Source organism: Watersipora subatra, chromosome 11 (genome assembly GCF_963576615.1).
Source record: "Watersipora subatra chromosome 11, tzWatSuba1.1, whole genome shotgun sequence".
In the NCBI taxonomy this organism is placed as follows: Eukaryota; Metazoa; Bryozoa; class Gymnolaemata; order Cheilostomatida; family Watersiporidae; genus Watersipora; species Watersipora subatra.
The window spans coordinates 31,308,270-31,330,628 of NC_088718.1; the positions used below are offsets into that span (position 1 = coordinate 31,308,270).

The 22,359-nt window shown below is 31.7% G+C and overlaps 1 protein-coding gene across 1 annotated transcript; it reads right to left on the reverse strand.

Moving 5' to 3' along the window:
* Positions 1-64: 64 nt before the first annotated feature.
* Positions 65-21,817, reverse strand: LOC137407973 (myosin-2 heavy chain-like). Its single transcript, XM_068094361.1, has 4 exons — positions 21,412-21,817; positions 21,035-21,286; positions 20,336-20,473; positions 65-441 (listed from the first exon to the last, which is right to left on the reverse strand). The coding sequence occupies exons 1-4, from the start codon at positions 21,815-21,817 to the stop codon at positions 65-67; spliced, it is 1,173 nt and encodes a 390-aa protein (XP_067950462.1).
* Between the last annotated feature and the right edge of the window lie 542 nt (positions 21,818-22,359).

A 22,359-nucleotide genomic window follows, 5' to 3' on the forward strand; every position in this document is an offset into this window, starting at 1 on the left:
ATCAAGCATTTTACTCCCTGCTTCGCCTGTGAACCTAAACCACTTTTCAGACAAACTTGGCCAATCACAAGCAGGCAGAAAATCCATGTGGCCACATTTTGCTTTCATTATGATCCTGCCTCCAAGCTTCTGTAAGATTCACGGCTAAATCACATTCGGAAGGAGTTTGAGATCGAGTAGTTGTTGCAGGTGCAGAACGCTGAGCCAATGAGTTTTTTGCTCTACAGTCATCCAACATTCTAACCATCTGTTCCTTAACAATATGTTCTGTATCAAGACGGGCATTACCCATGCCTTCAACAACTTCTCTTTTGAAAACGTTTAGATCAGCAGGCTGGCATTCTTGTTGCAGTAGCTTGTGGACTACGCTTATTCTAGCTTGGTAAAACAGATACTCAGTTTCCGCCTCACTCTTTGACTGTATCAGATCATTTTTCAATTCTGAAGTAATGCAAAAGTAGTAGTTAGTTATGATAAAAGTAAATGTAAATCAAGATATGCTGTTGTTCTTAGTTATACTACTTATATAGTAGTAATTGTGAAATTTGATCATATACATGTATAGTATTTATATGTACCATAAATCTTCTCATTGAACGCTACCTCTTTTTGAACGCAAACTCTATTTGACCTCCACTGCAGGAGAAGACTCGCAAAATCAAGCGACACCCTCTTTGAAATTTTTTAATTTTACAAATCCATAATATCAAGTGGTCAGTAGAAAAGTGTCTGCCAAATTATTATAATAATGAATCATCTACATCAATAACAATTAATTCTTTTGTTGTCCTACCCAAAGTTTTTCATTTTGTTTTTTGCATTAAAACTATGAAATCAGCGCCATAGAAATAACTGATAACTTTTTCAGACTAATAATAGTTACTTGTTTACTGCATTGTTGATACTTCATAGTATAAAAAGTATAAAATTATGATGTTAGATGAACAACTAGTTTTAGGCCAGAGGTTGAATAAAGGGAGGAAAACTTTTGAGCATTGCATTTGTGTTAACTGCAAAGCTTAAAAGATTTGCTCTGCCAAAATTGCTTGTGCACTAATATTATCAACTAGTTCAGCAGTGTAGAAAAAAATTAAAGTCAGAAGACATTGTTGAAGGTATTGGACAACCAAAAGATGTTCGTTCCATCAAAAGCAACAATCAGCATGCACCTTTTAAAAACCTTAATTTTTGTTTCCGTTTGTAATATAAGTATGGTTTATTTATTTCATTTGCTCATAAATACATCTTTGTAATCGTCAATAGATTACCATTTTATAACTTACAAATTTGCAGATTTATAGCATATTATTTGATAGCATCATTGCGGTAATCTGATATTACAATTGATCAACGCTCGTATATCATCTTCTACTGCTAATAAAAACCTAGTTTTGGCTGCAATCTGTAGGAAAAATATTAATAAGTGTAATTAGCCTTTATGCAAAATTGGTAAATGTACATTAAATAAAAAGAAGCGTTTGCAAATTTGGTACGACAGAAAAATTGAAAGGTTGAACAAATAGAAAAATAGTACACAGGCTATAATATCAACATAGGCTAGTTGCATACGATAGTTAACTGATAGATATATTTCTTATTTTCTCAATGAAAATCTATTAAGAAATCTTGGACAAGTTAGAGGTAAATTGGCAGATTTATTGCATCCAAAAGGTTACATATATAAAAGAGGGCATATATAAATATCTTTATCTTTATATTTATATATAAAGAAGGCAAATATAATCGACATTTGATATGTTAATAAAAGAGTTAAATTTATTTTTCCAAAATTCTGACAAGCCATTTAAAAATTTATTTGAACCAGCTTTTAATTGAACACCACATCAAATTTACTGCCACCCTAGAGAACGGGGTCGAAAAATGGAGCGCTATTGCGTTCAATTAGCGATTGTATGGTATGTATACTTGCCTGATATAATTTGTCTCATACTTTGTAGATACTGAATATATAGTAGCATAAGTATTATTTTAGCTTAAACAGTTGAACACATCTGCTACTTCCCATTGTGTTATCATAAGCATCTTTTGAAATGTAAAACAATGTATAGTCAGACCTTGAAAGCCAAAATGAGAAGGGTGGCAGCTCAGCACCTCAATTTCCCACAAAGTCATAACTGTATTTTTGGAATTCACTCTAAACAGGCGTCAAAAACTAAAACATGTTTAGTTTTTTCTCGTTTAATGTACTGCTAAAATTAATTTGAAAATTATTCTATTATAAATTTGAAAATCACTCTTACATTTGGGGAAAATTCAAATTTTCTGTAAATTTTCAGTTTTTTTAAAATAATCTCTTGCAGTTGCTAGCAGCTGGTAAGCAATAACAAGACAGATACTTTGGTATAAAGCAAAAAAATACAATTTTTATTGCTTCGGGTTTACTATCTGTCTACTACAATACTAAAACTAAAGAATTTTGAACTGTATAATAGCTGACAAGTTGGCTGAAACTTTAATGAAAAGCTTTTTGATGACTATTATTACAATAAAATTTGAACAAGTGAGCTCATAATATTTGTTTTACTTTTGTCAACGTTAATATTTTGCCAACCAAATTAACCAGGCTCTTGCCAAAAATAATTTGTTATTTACCTCGCTATTCGCAAATTTATTTTTGCCTTTAGAAGAAAACTGTGCTTTACCATTTTTGTATTATGTTCTTATTTATAATTACTTTTGGATACTACTTATGGCAATATTTTGTTCATAAACGATGTGTTACTGCAGAAGTAAACACTGATAGAAGTTATCATACCAGCTAAAAACTCAAATTGATATTGAGTTTTGTGGTACCAAAAAACACACAAATGTGTTTCTGTCTGAACAGTTATTAAAGTTAACTACAGTCAATCTATCATACAGTTTAATAGTTTATTTGATGTATGAACAAAGTGTAAAGGTTATATAATGCCTAATCTATTTCACAAAAAAGCTAAATTGAACCCAAACGCACGGGTTGAGTTTATAGATAAGATCAAGAGGTGTCTGATGAGAAGCATTTATAACAACATTACAACATTTTTTGCATGACAATCTCTAAGTCCGTTGAGGTAGTTGTGTCTTATAATGTTATACATGTAGTTAGCTAACAACAATGTACTAAAAAGGCTGCTTTTAATAATAATTACTTGCACTTGTACATTTCAATCCCATTGATGCGTTGATAGCAATCTCAGTAGTGAAAGGTAAGTTACAATAAAAGTGTTGTTGATTTTTGATTTTTAGTACAGATAAACTTAATCCCATCATTTTTAAATCAGCATTAATCCAAAAACCCGCCTTTTAGATGAAGTTTTTAGCTAATTGTTCACAGAACTTTAGGCTAGCTCCCATTCAACCGTTAGTCCAACTATGAGAATTCTGCATTGTTTAGAATATAACTTTGGTTATTACTAGTTAACTTTGTCCAACAGTAGATTAAGCTAGAAAACTTCAGTCAGATGTAGAAGCCTGACTAAAAATATGCAGAGAAGGGATAGCAACATTCTCATTTTAATCTCCGCTTTCAGCATAGATAAATAGCACGCAACACCGTGCAGGTAGCTCAAGGATTATTGTATGCTAGCTTAGAGGTTTAAGACATCTGCTTCCCATTGTGGTATCAGAAGCATATTTAGTAAAAAATAGATGACTCTAAAACTAGACTTGGAGATTAATAGCAAGATATGTGACAGCTCAGCACCATAACTCCTAACAATATCTTAAACGTATTTTTGGAAATCAATTTAAATAAGTGTTTATAGTTATATTATGTTTTGTTTTTTGTTTTTTACCAATCTACACTAAAACTAATTTAAAAATTCAACATTCCTATTTTAAAAGTGACTCTTATATTAGATGAAAAAAATAATTTTATTTATTGTTAGTTTGTTTATATAACTACTTGTGTTGCAATAAGCTTAAATAACAGGTCAAGGCAGGCCTATCTTAAAAGCCCTTTTAAACACACATTATTTTTTAAAACACATAGTTGAAGTCATTTGGGTTTTCCTTCTGCAAAGTATTAAACCAAAACACAAAGATTTTCAACTGAGTATTTGTTGTTAGATTAGTCATCACATAAATGTGTAGCTATTTGTTGACCATCATTACAAGCAGTTTAAAATAGATTAAAACATAGATATGATCAACCTTGGTTAAGATTTTTTTCACACCTCGCATATTAACAGAGCAGTAAAATAAAAAACTTAAGGTTGTATTTAATAATTTATCTGCTATGAACATAGATTTTTTGATTATGGAAAGTTTTGCTTTTACAATGCTGTTTCCTTTTTTTGTTTTTAATCACGTTTAGATGTAACATACTTTATTCTAAAGTCGTTATAACAGATTTTTACCACCATTGTTGTAATTTATTGCAATTATCATTGCTCAAAAGTTTTAATTGCCACTTTATTGTGGTAAAATTAAAAACATAAGTGTGAATGCTGTTTGTCCCCGCACTACAATTTACTGAACACTTAGTATCATACAGTTTGACTATTTTGTTAAAGGTGTGATTAACTTGCAATGGCTATATGCTTCATTTATTTCACCATCCGCTAAATTGCTGCCAAACACTATATCGAGTCAATATTATATATATTCCATATCAGTTTTTTATCTTTCTTTAAAGCAGGTTTTTACAGTTATTAGCAATATATGTTTCTTCGACATTCATCACTAGATCTTTCTTGCAATTTTTCAGCAACGTCCGGTAAACAACTTATCCTTTTATCCTAGGTTTTATATATTTAATTGGAGGTGGTTGCAGTCAGTGCCTCATGTTTTATCGGTACCTCCCTGATTAAGCTGTAATTCAATAGAATATTCCTTTCCTAAGATCCTTCAAAAATAGCATTGTTCATCAAACGGTCATCTAATTGGTATGTTCACCCTTCCTTCATTGGTGACTCAGTTGTTAGCAAATTGTACTGCAAGAAAATAGTTGGAAAATTTTGATTTTTTAAATAATGTTTTGTGTTTGAAGCAGCCAAAAACTTTGCTGACATCTAAAAACATTCAGAAAAACTTTTCATTCTTTGTTTAAAATTTGAACACCTAGGTCAGTTTACGAACAGCATCGGAGCGTGACTGACTTTTTAGCAAACCACCCTAATAAAGATGTAAGACGCTGTTTCTGAACAAATGCTAGTAATGTAAACTTTAACACAATGAGTGCTGAGTAACGGTGCAAGATTGGTGAATTGTTTGTATTTCTTACTTTTAACAGTTTGGTCACTTGAGGTGTGAATGAGGTTAGCCACTGTCAACCAAATTATGTTAAACATATCAATGGTAACAATTACAATATATTGCAAAGTTGCTTTTAAAATTTTTATAGAAATATTGTTTAAGATATAGTGTTGTTTTTGGATCAGGTGTTTTATTCATGTTTTTAGAAGTTCACACAAAGTAAATTTTTGATACTTGTTCAATGTAGTTTTAAAATCAGTGTTTTGATAAGATGGATAAACATGTAAATTAGAAAATGGCAAAACTGAACTTGAATGTCTATTGGCAGCGGATACAAAATCTGTGCTAAATTACAAAGCTGTCAAAAAGTGTCAGTCGTAAGCAATTTATACTTCAAAAAATAGCCAAAAAACTTTAATTTAACTTTGAGATTTGTATTTTTCACATTAAAGGCTTGCCAAACTTTATGTGCTTAACTCGTTTTTTCCTCCGTTGAACTGCGTGAAGAAGGGCCCTTTCTTAAAAGCAGTCAAATTTCTGCTGTTTCCCAATTGTTCCTTATACTTGGTATTTTTCTGTGCCTCTTTGTCACACCAGATAAGTGAAAGTTTAGACAACACCTTTTTAGTTTCAAAGGAACCAAATTTTCAGCAGCCAAACAATATTCCTGATTAAACAGATTGTTTATCTGATAAGTTTCCTTGTATTTAAAGTATCATATCTGGTGGAGAACCAACGATCTAAAATATTTTCAGGAACAAATTTGGAGCAATTTTTTTCGTGAGTTTTTGGAGAAATGCTTCATGTGTGATATAAATTTATTTTCAATAATTATGAAACTATGATAATTCATAGGCAATTTATGTAGTCCAGATAGCTTTGCGCAATAAAAAAAACTTGTGCCACTAGATCAATTAGCGTGAAAGAGATAACAAGTATTCACAAATCAATCTTTTAAATAAAAAATTACATTTTTTTTTTTTCAAATGAACCTAGTTGAATTAATTTGGTTAGTCCAGCAAGTTGACATTGAAATCGCCTAGTACAAAAGGTTATTCAGTGCTGTTGTAACCCTCTTCTACAAAGTCTGAAAAGTTTTTTGCCAGACTACCGTACAACTTGGAGGTCTAAAAATGGCAATGTAAGACTTTGAAATGACTGAAAAGACCTTCGTGGAAACACTGTGAACATCAAACTCGTTAATTGTCGATTATGACCCCGTAAAATCAACAAATTGAAGAATATAGAATAAAAATAAATAATTCTGGTAATAGTTGTTATCATATTTTAAGATTTTATTATCACTTATTTTAAAGTTATTATTACCATAGTTAGCTTCAAAAAAGTTCTCATAAAAATATATTATTAGTTGAAAATATAATACTTTGACTTGATTCATTTTTAAGATGATTCACTTTTTAATATTGAAGTGGGAAATTGAATTTTCTTTGAGGAAATCAATATTTGAAAGATTCAGTGTGACATGTAATCAGCAGATAATATACTTATTTTATATGATATAGCACGTTAGTAAAAATTGAGTGAGGAAAATTTAACACTTAAAGACCTAAAACCTTTACCCTATTCACGCAATCCTTTTAAAGAGGCATTCATGTCAATATCTCCGAAGTCATGATTAATGATGTTGTTGCCTAGACATTTCTTTTGTTTAACAAAAGTCTAATCAAACAAATTATTTGTGGAGTATATCGAGGATCTAGCTTGCTCGGTATAAAACCATCCATTTTTCAGCAGTTAGAAGAATATTCCGCAATGATTGGCTATATAAATAATCTACTATCAGGTTTTCTAAGAAAAAACCATTATGTATATAGATTGGTTACAGAATTTATCCTAAACTACTGAACATAGCTTGATATAGATTGTTTGAAAGTGCTTCATTAGCAATCTTGTATAAAGGATGCCATTGTGAAAGCATTTAAACAAATCACATAGCAAATGGATTAGTTCATCATCACAGAGTTATCCAACTTGGGTCAACAAACACATCTACATGTAACTAAAAGACAAAAGTATAGACAATAGAATGTAATGCATACCACTAACTTTAGTTGTAAGTATTGCTAGTTATGTAAAACTGATAATATATAATTATTAATTATAATTAAAGTACTTATTTTTTTATTGCTACTAGCATTTTGTGGCTTTTAAATGAGTAGATTACAAGCATTATCATACTTACTATTACAATATCAATGTAAAATATTAAAATCGAAAATTATTCAATGTGTCGTTATACTAGATATCATTAAATAAGCAAACAGACTAAAACAATGAGCCAAGTAACTGGTAAAATGAAAATATTTACCTGTATGGACCCTGAATATTGTGAATTGTGCTCAGGATTTTCTGTTTTCACAACAATCTCCAAAATACCGGTGTAGCTATATATATATCATAATGTATGTTAGTAGACCACAAAATTGTAAAGCTATATAGCATTTTATGAGATTAAAAGAAATTTTCATTTGCGTTTGAAATACATAAAACCCACTGAAGTATGCACACTAAATACCTATTATGAGATATTAAAATATACTGTTTAATTAAATCCTATGCATCATTAGTTAGTTTCAGCAAAACGATATGTTATTTCTAAAGAAATTGTCGTTGGTAAGTTGGTTGTAAAAACTTCCTCACCTTTGCTCATTGAAATGTTGATACATTGTTTCAGTCTATCAGATCTTTTATTATTTTAGTTGATAATCCGAAGCTAGTTAGCAAAAAGCAAATCAACTTTGCATTTTCTAAATATGATTTAGGCAAGTCGTATGTAATTGACTAGTTTATCCCACAACCAAATGAGCGGAGCGAATTTTTGAGAGTTTTTATGATAAATGCATGTGCACGCAACTTACGAAAATTATTCATCAACAATGTCACAAACCCTTGTATCGAAATCTCATCAACAAGTTTAACTATTTTTTGTAAAGTCGGTGAAGTATAATAACGATACAAAACACAAAGCCTATTTAAATATGTTACCAAGTCTTTGTAAATTGTTGACAGTATCTTAAAACTTACCCATCAGATCGGATTATACACAAATATACAGATTAATTTGGCCGAAAATTGTTATTAAAACTGGCCAAGCCTTACTTTTATCAAAATTTAGACCAGCAAACAAAACGCCAAGTGACAGAGAATAGAACCGTTAAGTCGTGCGCATTTCACGAAAAAATAACGTGTACATTTTACCAGTCTATAGCATTGTCGAATTGCTGAAGGTTTCTGTAATCAACGTTGAAGTACGGAAATCGTTTCTTTTTTGCCGATTTCAATGTAACTGATATTTTTAAAACTTTTGAGTACTTTGGTATTCTAACTGATGTCTAAAGCAGTGAAAGTAAAGAAAATAATGATGATATTTTTTTTTTTAATTCTTGTGAGATTATTACAATATTTAATTATAAGTTTGGATGACTAGTGAAGTGTTATAGTCACACCAACAACATCGATGATGGACAATATGTTACTGTTATTATTTTTTCTAAATAGCTTTGTTAAATATATTTTCTAAAAATCTATATAAATATCACAACTTCTTGATATTGTTAGCTATGAAGTTTTGAAATGTAGAAAAAATTTTGCATTGGTTTTCTAGTATTACTGTATTATTATATTAATATCAATGGTTATTCTAATAATATCAGTGCATTTTACTTCTAATATTGCATTTCTCCTATTGCAGGGGGAGAGATATAAACATATAATCTTTTCCTTTCATTATTGCTGTTTGTCATGACCCAACACTTTTTTAAATAGATTTTCTAAAGATCTATATAAATATCACAACTTCTTGATATTGTTAGCTATGACGTTTGGAATTGTAAACAAAATTGTCCATTGGTTTTCTATTATTACTATAATAATAATATAATAATTGGTTATTCTAATAATATCAGTGCATTTTACTTTTAATATTGGCCAATATTGCATTTTTCCTATTGCAGGGGGAAAGATATAAACATTTAATCTTTTCCTTTCATTATTGCTGTTTGTTGTATATAGTAACACCCACACCCAGTACATTACAGCTACCATTGCAGTTATCCTATTGCACTGCAGTGCCATTTGACTGCTAATATTGCATTTCTTAACCATCAGTGCCCTTTCTTTTTTCCAATATCACTTTGGTCGTGGGTTGTATGACAGTGAAATTTCTAGTGATATTTTGTCAGTAAAAAATATGAGATTGAGTAGATGATTGTTTTCTTTGATAAAATTGTACATTTAGGTATATATGATAATCAAGTCTTTATGAATCCATAAGTAAACTTGCACAGTATCAGAGACAGCCAGAGATAGGTTTGCGCTTACACCCTTATGCAGGTCCGTTGTTGTAGCTCTATGGAATACCTGCTACACTATAATTGTTCTTCATTAGAGCTAGATATAAATAGAAAAGACAGTACACATGATTGATGAGTCATTGTTGATTTAACTGTCAGATTTTGAGCTCATCAGTAGCGTTGTGCCTTGACATAGCAGTGTTGGTGGTAATCATGGCTTCAGTGGTAGTTTGTAAAAGGTAGATCAATGTAGTGAAACTTACAACCAGTAATTTCTGCAGTGACAGAAGTTCCTGCCAGATGGAGGAACAGCCTGCTACTAGATTGCACCAGGTAATGTGCTGAACCAGGCTAGTCATTATGAGTCAGCTGACTCATAACACACAGTTATGAGTCAGCTGACTCATAACTGTGTGTTATGAGTCAGCTGACTCATAACACACAGTTATAATTTATTTATGTAGTTTTGTTTGTTTCATATTTTTCTGTAAATAAGAAATATGCGTTTTCTTTTAAGCAACAGACCTAGCAAATAAAAATCAAGTTCTAGATAAACGAGTCGGGAGAGAGTTATCAGCCCTTATAATTATATGACTATCATATGTAAGTAGCTTGTCTTGCTAGAACCTTTTTATATTTTATTTCATGTAGGTAAATGGTTATTCAAGTAAGCAATTAGTATCTTATTTAACAAGACAACTTTGGATATAAAGTCGAAGCATCTCATTATCATGATAAAACACTTTTTTTAAACAAAAAAAGTAAATATTTAAGTTAACTTTCATAAATCTTGTAATAACCAAACCTAGACTTGAGTGTTTAAAATCTTTTAATTTCAAAAATGACCTATGAGAATTTTGTCAAACTATTTTCTATAATGTAATTTCAAGGATGGTGTAAATCTAGCTATAATTTGCATAAAATACAGATAAATTGACATCTATAGACTTTGTTTGACAAAAGATTGATCCTCAACATTCCACAGCCATTACTGCAGTTAGGTTCACCAAATACCAACACATTTACATATGTGTTTTTACATTTAGAAGTAGAAAATTAGTTAGCAAGTGCCCATTTGCATTACTACGTAGTGTGTTTTTTATTGCGGGTTTCCTAAAGAAATCCATCTTTTGGTCAAATGTCTGGTTAAAAGTTTTTTTGTAGTATTTCGAACAGTTTATTGTTTAAACAATGTAATCAGTAAAAATTGTTGATTTAAAATCTATTTGATACGTTCACGCTAAACGTTATTTGGTACTTTTTAGTTTGTCATAGATCATTCTGAATGTCAAACTGGTTGGTTCTATTTTTATGCTTTTTCTATAGCAGAATTGTTTCAGTCTTTTTAGCACTCTACCTGAGCTTTAAAATTGCTGTTGCTGACTTAATAAAAATAAAATCGAATATTTTTACAGGATGTTTTTTTTTATTGTACGTAACCTTTATATATTGCACATAACCTTCATAAGAAGTATGTATGAGTGCTTCCTACCCTTTTTGAGAGAGCATTATTTTACAAAAACAACTGCAGTTCGATTGATTTCAGATGTTCTGTATAATAATTAAAAAGTCCCTGCAGGTTATAAGAAGAATGTGCAAACTTTGCTGTTTTAGTGTGGAATTAACATTTTTTTGACCTGAAACTCACTACTTTACATCAAAAAGTTAGCATAAACCTTGCAACACTTACGAATAAATATATATAGCCTACTTTTCAAATGAAATAATTTTTTAATTGTTGTTTATGACAACTATTTAATTGAACTTTTAACTATTTAAATTTTGAGATCACACAGTCTTTGTTGAAACCGCTTTTTTTCTAAAAAAACATCAAAACCTTTTTGACGGATATCAACAAACCCCCCTCTAATGCTATTGTCTTTTAAATAGTCTCACAAAAACTTTTAAATCACTTTCTTGCAATTCTACAAATAATCCAGAATGGGAAAAATTATTTGACCTTTTATAAACCAAATTACATAGGAGTTAAGTCAGTTCATTTAAAGTAGATCAAACTCAATTATAGTTTTTTACCTGAATAGTGGTTGTAAGATAAAAATGGTTTGTGCGGTGATATTTGCAATATATTGTTTTTATAAAAAAGGTATTACAAATATAACATTAATTTTTTAGTTACTAGCCTAAAAAGAAGATATATAATAAATTAAATTGTTGGAAGTGAAATAATAAAACAGCTCATGTTTTAGCCTTGATAAAATCAGACGTAAACATATAGACTAATGAAGTGCTTCGTGACACTCTCATTGATGAGCAAATACGACATTTCCTTTTTCATACTCTTTTGTACATAGACCAACAAGACACCAAAAAGTAACCACACTTTTGGAAACACCCCGTTGGTTCTTACCATTTCTTCTATTCGATACTTTTTTAGAATTAACCCACAAACTGAGATTTCTGTTTAAAAATCAGTGTGTTCAATACTTTGGTAGCATCCAAAACAGTCATTGTTGTAAATAACTTTTACCTGACTCATTAAACACCAAATATAATTGCTGTGTGAGTTGGGGCATTGCGTATAATATTCTCTGGATTCTTTTAGTTTAATTTTAATACACACAAAATGAAATTTGTTGTTTCTAGCTGAGAGCGCTTTATTTTTATGGCAACGGTTCTAGTGAGAATGGACAACTTGCTTCTTCTCCTCAATAGAGCAGTAAGGATACATGCAAAGGTACTTTTTGCAAGGTTTGCTTTTTCAAATTTCTAACCGGTACGAAGAACGGTGACGCCACATGAGCAAACAATTTATCTTATTTGTATTATCTAAATTGTCAAATCAAAGTGACACCTATTTTGTCTCCTTTTGTTTATTTTTACTGAAAATGACTAAAAAAAGTATTATAGGGTTTAGCTATCAAGTCAAAATTTGGAAACCTGCAGATGTAAAAACTGCAACATTTATATTTTATTACACACTTATATGTACTTTGGCCAACAGCTTGGAAAATAAGAATTTGGAATATGATGTATTTTACAGCTTAACTATGACTGCTCAAGTAAATGATATTAGATATGGAAGTTTTTTCAGCACCCGTTTTAAGTGAAAGTCTTTGGCTGCTGATAACCACGGCTGCTCAAAACACATAAATTTATTTTTGTTTAATAAAGCTATCAGTCTACAGCTCCATTTTTTAGTCACAAATGCTGCAATATTTTCCCATAAAAATCTAACTCATTTTTAGCATGATCAACTATCTTATTTAAAAAATTTTCAGTCAAAAGAATGCTATTTTTAACATTTTATAATATAATTGTAGGATTTTAACTAAAAACCAATTAAATGATTGTTTTTGGTATAATTGTTCCCAGTTTTAAACTGATATTTAATCTAAGAGTGTTAGTGTTTAATTCTAAGAATGAGATCTATATGTACTTAATTGCAAAAAATTTTTAATCCTACTGTTAATTACTTAAATTACTGTTTGAATTTAATTATTTCAATGTACATATTTATTTATTATTTATTTACTTTATTTACTTTTACTATTTATTTATGTACATTTACATATTTTATGTAAACTGTCATCTAAACAGTTGAGGTCTTCTCTTTTCAACACTAAAGTGACCATTGTAAAAAATCTGAACAATTTAATCAACAATTCTTTATTTCTAAAATATGAACACTGACTGTTTTTTGTCATCGTTCTGATAACAATAAATATTGTTACTTACCCAAGAACCAGGCAGCAAAGATACCTTGTTGATAGCATAGCCATGGATGGTGACATCAGCACGCCTAAGGTTAATAGTTAGTTTGTCTACCACCATTTTAAATAAGTGAGGTTGTGAGCTGATTCATATATTGATATATAATAAATTTGTATATAAAAATACTCCATTATGATTACGCGCATAAATATATAGTTTTTAAATTTATTATTTAAAATTTGTTACATGTAAATCCGACCACAATTTCAGCATTTGTAGATATATGTTTATATATACATATAAACATGTATATATATGAATAGAATGCCATGAAACGCCATGGTGTTCCAATAGAAGATATATATATAAATATATAGTTTTTAAATTTATTATTTAAAATGTATTACATGTAAATCCGATCACAATCTCAGCATTTGAAGATATATGTTTATATATACACATAAGCATATATATATATATATATATATATATATATATATATACATATATATATATATATATATATATATATATCAAAGATATATATATATATATATATATATGTCTTTGATATTTGTCTTTTCTTTTTCTTTTCTAGCCAGCAAAGAAAAAGAAAAGGTAGAAAAATATCTCCCTCTTGGAGAAGAAATTGAAACATGCTGGAATGTAAGAACAACCGTAATCCCAGTAGTGATTGGGGCACTGGGCGCAATAACACCGGCGCATAAAATGTGGCTTGCCCAAATACCAACAACAATCAACTCAGGTGAGTTGCAGAAAAGTGCGCTATTGGGAACAGCTAAGATCTTGAGACGAGTGCTCAAACTCCCAGGTCTCTGGTAGGAGACCCGAGTTAGAGCAGAATTTACCACCCATACGGGGTATCCGGGGTGAGGAACAATTTTTTTTTTTTATATATATATATGCATTATAGCAATAATGCTATAACTGCAATAAAGCATAGCCGCTTTATCGGTATAGTTGCTTTTCGCTATAACGAAAATTCACTGTTGTACTGGATTGGATCTTGTAACATTCCATTCGAAAATATAGAAATAAGCATGCATGAAAACAAGGCTAAAGGGCATTTTATTACCATATACTGCATATCTTTTTTGCAATCATGCATGCTTATTGTGCATCTTTTATTATTAATTAAAACAAGTCTGCCCTTGGGCTACGATGCCCCTGTTAAGCAATTATTTTCTCGTCTCACGAAGTAGTACACTCCTAAGTCTGGTTTTTGCTATGAGCTGGTTGCTAAATCTGCACACACCACACAGACACACACATACACACACACCGCACATGCACCGTACACACACACACACCCACCACACGCCACACCCCACACGCTACACGCCACACACACCACATAATCTTCTCTTAGAAATGAACCATTTCTGACTAAATGAGATTAAAGACTGACCTGATCATATAAATTAAAAAATTCTCTATCAGGAAATAACAGTGTCTATTATCTTTTGATCGTAGGAAACATTCATGTAATTTGGAAATCTTTCTGAAGGGTAGAGGTTTAAGATAAAAGCAACTACTTGTCTGTTTTCTACCACCTCTTCTAGCAATAAGCTATATTATTTGCCAAAAATCTAAATGCAATGCATTTTCTTTGTAGATCTTAGAAAAGAAGACTCATAAGTACATTCTGTTTATTTGAATTCTCTCAAGTTTGTCAGTGAGGTATAACATATTTAATAAGAGCATCCCAAAATTCTGCCTAATATTTTTTAAAACTTTAATAGGTTTAAGTAGGTTAAGCTTAACATAGGCATATATAAATGTAAATGCCTCGCAATCACCTCACACTTCTTTTGCAATCAATTGCCTTGCACTTAACTGCCTTGCACTCAACTCGCAATCAATCGCCTCGCAATCAATTGCCTTGCAATCGCTTTGCAATCAATCGCCTTGCACTCACCTTGCAATCACTTGCCTCGCACTCACTTTTCAATCAATCACCTCGCACTCGCCTCGCAATCAACCTTCGCAATCACTTGCCTTCCCAATCACTTCGCAATCATTTGCCTAGCACTCGATTGCTTCGCAATCAATTGCCTCCAACTTGCCAACTCATTCACTCGGAGCATCGCACCTGGAGGCTCTCGCTGCACTCATTGCGAAAAATGTCCCACACGCATCTCGAGTGACGCCACGGTCCCAAACCCGATTCGCTAGCTGCATTACTCATCCATGGAAACAGATTCATGTACAGCAAGAGGTATGTTGAGAGTTGTCAGTCATACTGCAAAACAACTCCAAATATGCAGTCTTCTGAAATTTTTTGCCCTGATCAGACTATGCATACACATATGCAGTCATACATATAAATAATGTTGGGGAGAATAATGGAATTCTGCAATATATTTTACAGCTAGTCTACAATGCCCGAGTCTCAAACCACTCAAATCGGAGTTGCCCTAATTTTTACAGAGAACTGAATCAGATAATGAAATTTACATTATAGGTAAACTGAAGTTCTTCAAACTAGCAGTATTGAAAAATTTTCATCTTTTAAGAAGTCATACAAAATATTTTGCTATCGCCAACATTTGATGATTGGATACTTCTACATGCTTAAAACACTAACCATGTCTCACCAGTTCTTTGTCTATAGCTTGTGTTTTGGTATGGTATATACAAACAGTAATGAGGTTGTGTCGATAAACTTTATACATATAACAGCACAGACAGTAGGATGTCAAGGCGGATACAGCATTAGCACCTTACAATAATAAAACCTAATGCCAACATGATCGCCTTTTTATAAGATACAATAAGGAAAAAGAATGAATGAAAATATATATAATGAAAAATATGTTAGAAAATGCTGCATGTGAATAATATGTACATGTAGGTATAACAAAACATGGAGAACATAGCATGACATAACAATAACATAATGTTAATTAAATGCAGGCATGACATAACAATAACACAATGTAGGACAAAACTTGCAGTCGGAGAACATTTTTTGTTTTTCTGTTGGGTGTATGAACAAACAGTTTTTGGCTTGTGCCTACTTTTGAGCAGGCGATGTACAGCTGGTCATGGCTAAAGCAGGATCACATTAAGTCGATACCATCTGCTCTTTTTCTTCTCATCATTGCCAATCGCAACCCTTGGAGTACCCATGCAAGTTCTGTAGTAATAAGTTCCAGTAGGCCTACTCGTAGCTGGGAAATATATTAGTAATTCGTCTGCTGGAGGAAATGAACATCTTTATTATTGTGAACAGTGGCAAATCCAACGTTATTAAGTAGTGGAGGTGTGGCAATTCATAGACAATACAACATTGAATGATAAGTACCAACTTTTTTGAAGTAGAAAGTTAGTAGGTAAAACGCAGTAGCAGTACCCGTGCAAGTTCTGTAGTAGATGTAGTTCTGTAGTACTCGTATCTGGAAAAAAAGTAAAAGTAACTCGGCTGCAAAAGAAAATGAACATATTTACTATGACACACGATAGCAAATCAAACGTTTTTAACCCTTCCACTGAAGTAGACTCATTTATGCATTTTTTATGGTCAACCACCATACACACATTTTTGTGACTTTCCCAGCAATTGTTAGTAACTGAACTTTATTATTCGTTGATAGCATACCAGCAATCTTTATGACTTTTATGGTAGTGTCAGTGTTGTTTTAAGATTTATCTATAAAATTAGCCTTAAGTTTAATTTTAAATCTTTGTTTGGGATTTTCCAACTTAAAAACGAACATTATTTTTGTGTAAGTTCTGTAAACGCCTCCGAGTTGTAGCGAACAAATAACTACTTATGTTGGTGACATTATAGCCGATTCAGATTTTTGTGATTACACAGGTAATTAAAATAGCAATAGCAGTACTGATTCTGAATGTGGTGAAAGTCATGGTTTTGTAAGAATAAGGGACATTATAGAGGATCGTTTCAGCTTCGTAGGTTCACATCGCTTTATCAATGCACAAAGTATAGATACAATGAATTTTTTGCATGACAGTGTTTGTTAACATGTTGCAAAAATGCAATATATAGCCAAAACTAACTATTAGAGTGAGTTTGAAATTGAAAAAAAATGTTGTTCACATATCATGAAGCAATATCGGCAAAATGGTTGGCAGATAGCTAAATTTTGTATGTGGACACAATTGAAAGGGTTATGTAGTAGAGGTGTGGCAACATATAGACAATACAACATTGAATAAAAAGTACTTACCTTTTTGATGTAGATATATAATATGTAAAGACAGCGTTTTTTCTAGTAGCCGCAATAAACAAATGTTCATGTGACCTTCTCGGTACACATTGGCAGTAAATATTAATTACATGTAATATGCTACTCATTAATTTATTTTATTTATTGAGTAGTACATATGGGTAGCTGTATAGGGACCTTTGTATAGGCCACAGCACTCAGGACGGTGCTTTTTAACACGGCAGCAACTTTGCTGTTTAAAACAGACCAGTGCCGTTGGGCACTGTAAGGAGGCGCGCTAACCGGATATGTCGGTTAATGCGCCCTAGCGGTGAAAGAAAAACCACAGAATCGCTACACTTTTATATCAGCCGCTTAGCTCAAAGTCCCAAAGTACGGTATTTACTACTCATAATAATTCGGTTTGCTTCGTATGACCAAAATTCGTATGACGAAAAAATGAACGGCCGTTCTATAAGGTGGACAAACGTCTACACACACGTATATATATATATATATATATATATATATATATATATATATATATATACATATATATATATATCTATATATATATATATATATATATATATACCAGACATATATGTGGCTGAACAAAGGAAACCTATATATATATATATACATATATATATACATATATGTATATGTATATATATATATATATATATATATATATATATATATATATATACATATATGTATATATATATATATATATATATATATATATATATATATGTATATATATATATACATATATATGTATATATATATATATGTATATATATATATAGGTTTCCTTTGTTCAGCCACATATATGTCTGGTGACATATATGTCACCAGATATATATGTGGTTGAACAAAGGAAAATTAATGGCCAATACAGAGTCGCTAATCATGGCAGCCCAGGAGCAAGTGCTCCCAACAAGGCAACTCCAAACGAAAATCAATCACACTAGAGACGATCCTAGATGCAGACTGTGCAAAGATGCACCTGAGACCATCCAACACATCATCAGTGGATGCAAGCAGCTAGCAGGGAACGCATACACTGAGCGACATAATCATGTCGCAGGTGTTGTGTATAGAAGCCTATGTGATGAGTATGGCCTTAATAAACCACAACACTGGTGGGAAACTCCTGGTAAGATCAATGAAAATGACTGCGCTAAGATCATCTGGGACTTCTACATCCAAACTGACAAGCATGTCCTAGCAAACCAACCAGATATAGTGGTGGTAGACAATGAGAACAAGAGGGCTACTATAATAGATATAGCAGTACCCAATGACTACAATATAGCCAGCAAAGAAAAAGAAAAAGTAGAGAAATATCTCCCTCTTGGAGAAGAAATTGAAAAATGCTAGAATGTAAGAACAACTGTAATCCCAGTAGTCATTGGGGCACTGGGCGCGATAACACCGGCGCATAAAATGTGGCTTGCCCAAATACCAACAACAATCAACTCAGGTGAGTGACAGAAAAGTGCGCTATTGGGAACAGCTAAGATCTTGAGGCGAGTGCTCAAACTCCCAGGTCTCTGGTAGGAGACCCGAGTTAAAGCAGAATTTACCACCCATACGGGGTATCCGGGGTGAAGAAACAATTTTTATATATATATACATATATGTATATGTATATATATATGATTATGTATATGTGTATATAGCCGACATAAATATACATAGACGTGTATCTATATATAGTAGCAAACATGTTTGTATATATATTAATAAATACATTTATATATATTGATATCAATATATTTTTGTACCCAAGTTGTATAGACAATTTTTAAATTAATTTTAGTGTATAATACAAAATAATAAAAAAAAATTTGCCAGTACTTGTTATGTTTAATTTATGAGTCACGTTTTTTTACACATTCAGTGTCAAGTTTTTCTAGGTGACGTTTTCAGTAGTTTTCCTAATAAAAAAGTGAATGTTTTTGCTAAAATACGTTGCTGCTACAAGGCTACAACCTTGAAAAAAAATTGATAGACAGCTAACACAACTTTTCCATAAAAGTTAAAATATTTTTAAAATGTTTGTCCATTTATTGACACATTTAAACTTTGTGAAAAAATTGATGCTTTTGCATGAGGTATAAAAATTACTAACAGAGCAGAAATCTTTTAGTAATTATATAAAATATGCTGTTAATTTGAAGTGATGCATATTTGAGTAGCTTATCTCGAGTTATTACAAATTTAAAAAAGTACCATTAGAAAAGTTTTTATTACTAGTAATGTGGGATGACAACCAATTTGGAATTTGAGAGCTTCGAAAGTTTTTGGAATCTTTGCTTATGGTAATTTCTAAACCAGATAGTTTTTTTTACTTTTATTTATTCTTGACCAGTTAGGTTGGTGGTTGAACTCTTAATTGGATTATTTTCTATCCACTTCATTCAAAACTACTACCCAAACCTACTAGCCTAATAGCCATGAGAGGCTGTCAAAAATGCCAAGAAAAAATAACTATAACAAGCACCATAGTTCCTTACTTCTTGAAGAAAAGTGATTGCCTCTGATAGAACCGTGCAAATCTGCATGCCACAGGTTTGATTCCTGTATGATGAAATATTTCCAATCATAGCTTTAAACGGGAGGATAAAAAATGGAAAAACATGGCGATCACAGCCGACATAATAGTAAGTACTGTTTTATACACAACATACTATTACTTTAGAGTTCTTTCTCCGGCAAAGGATTTAAGCTTTGGCAAGATAACTTCTACTGAAAAAAAAACATTTGAAAACTATCGTGTGTTACATTTAGCAACTAAATTAAACTTTATCAGTGCAATGACCTAATAATGTCAAGGTTGAATTTAGGCAATATCCTTCCAAGTTTAAGGCAGAGATAAGTAATAGTGATCATGTGTTGGTGAGAAGCAGAGACAAACATTATCTTTATGTTTAGGAAATATATTATTACGTCGAAGTGCTTGATTTGGGGGTTTCGCTTGGTTTGGCTTATTTCCCACTCCTGATGTTTTTTCTTCTTTTTTTTCACCACTGATTTCAACTGCTTTTGCCGCTTCATCCCTTCTCTTTTTATCCACTAAGGGTTTTCCTACAGCATAAATATTGCATTCTTAAATGAACATCTTTTTATAATTTGGAATTGTTGAGCTCTTATTTTATCAACAGCAATTCTGTGAAATCACAGTAAACTAAAGTTTTTGACTAAAAGACTTGAGTTTGTCTTCAAAGATTTGTTTGTTATTTTTTATTAGAGTAGATTTGATGATGGTTGGCAGCGTAGGGTGACTATAAGCATTTTCAAATATAATGTTCAGAAACCAAAATCGACACAAGATAAATTACCAAAAAATTAAACTATGATGAACCATTGGTAGTTGGCAATCATTTTTTTCTGACTGGTTGAAGTATATATAAGTACATGTACATGGTTATTAGCAAAATAATAATTATAGATAACATTGATTTGAAAATTATGTAAAATGCTTTTGAAAAACTCTAAAAAGGTTTGGCATGATGAAAACGAAAATGCCACTCACTTGGTTACATTAGGTGTACCAAGGTTCTACGACCGGACAAATTGTTTTATAATCGCAAGTTCATTCGTTTTGATTAACCTATCACACAACACACTAGCATAGTATATATTTACCAACAACCTCTACCAAGAATGAATACTCCTTCTCAAAATCTATATAGCAGTTCAAGAAGACTGCAGTGACAGCAAACTTCCAAAGGTCCTTTGCGACATAGCTCATTGTAGCAATTTCGGTATCGACACGGTATAGATCATCACGAAGCTGTTTTAGTTTCTTAAATTGAGGATGTTTCTTGTCAAACTGATCAAGCTTTTGGGTGGCAGTTTTCAATCCAGCCTCAATATTTGTTAAAGTTTGTTGAAGGTCTGAAAAATAGAAAGAATACCAGTTTAAAAATCCTTTACTAGCATAAAAATAGTTTGTCACAGAGTCACAATAAACTACAATAAGTTCAATAGGTTACAATTATTCATTTGATTTTTGCATTTACTTTGGATCTTAGTTCTATAAAAGACTACAAGCTCTTGATAGCGATTGGCCAGCTGGTCCTGATTAGAGACACCTTTCCCTTGAGCACCCGGACAAAACTGTTGTATTGCTTCAGCGGAGATCTTTCCACTTTTCTTATGACGTTTGAAGACTACACTCGCCCAGTTTTTTAAAACTTCAGTTTCTTTGAGTTCATTCTCAGTTTGCTGTTTCAAACTTTCTAGATGGCTTTTTTTGGATTGGACATTATTTCCTATGCTCTCATCTTGCTTATTTATGGTTTTTTCCAGTTCGGCAATTTCTTCACTAATCTTTTCTCTATCTTGTCTCAGAATTCTAATTTGCACAGATTGGTCGTTTCGGCGTTTTTTCAAATCTTCCAGTTTGTCTTTTTGATCCAAAAACATAGAAATACATATACATATATACAGTCAAACATGGATAACTCGAACTTCACGGGACCGAGCGAAAGTGTTCGAATTATCAAAGCGTTCAAGTTATCAGAGCACTGTCACAAGTCCATGTATTTACTTATTTATTAGTAGATACATGTACATATACAAACTATAATATAAATCAAAAGCACAAATGGCTTGTTTCAAATCAAATGCTTTTAATGTAAAGTTTAAAACGTTTTTATCAAAAAGTATAGAGATTTTTCTATCACTTGAGATTGGTTTGTTGTTTGAGGTGATGTTATTGCCAGGACGTTTTTAGATTGACATTGGCAAAACTTGATCATTGTTGAAATGCTCAAAAGAAAAGACATCTTTTTCTTTTGAGCGTTTTACCCACGATCAATTTTGCCGATTTTTCTTGAAGTTTATGCAAAGATTACCTTACTTTACCTGGGATTCGTTAAGAGCAACACTCCGAGGCAGTTCAATTATAAGTCTTACGAGGTTTTACGGTACATTGTATATCACTCACGCTTTTTGAATGGATACTT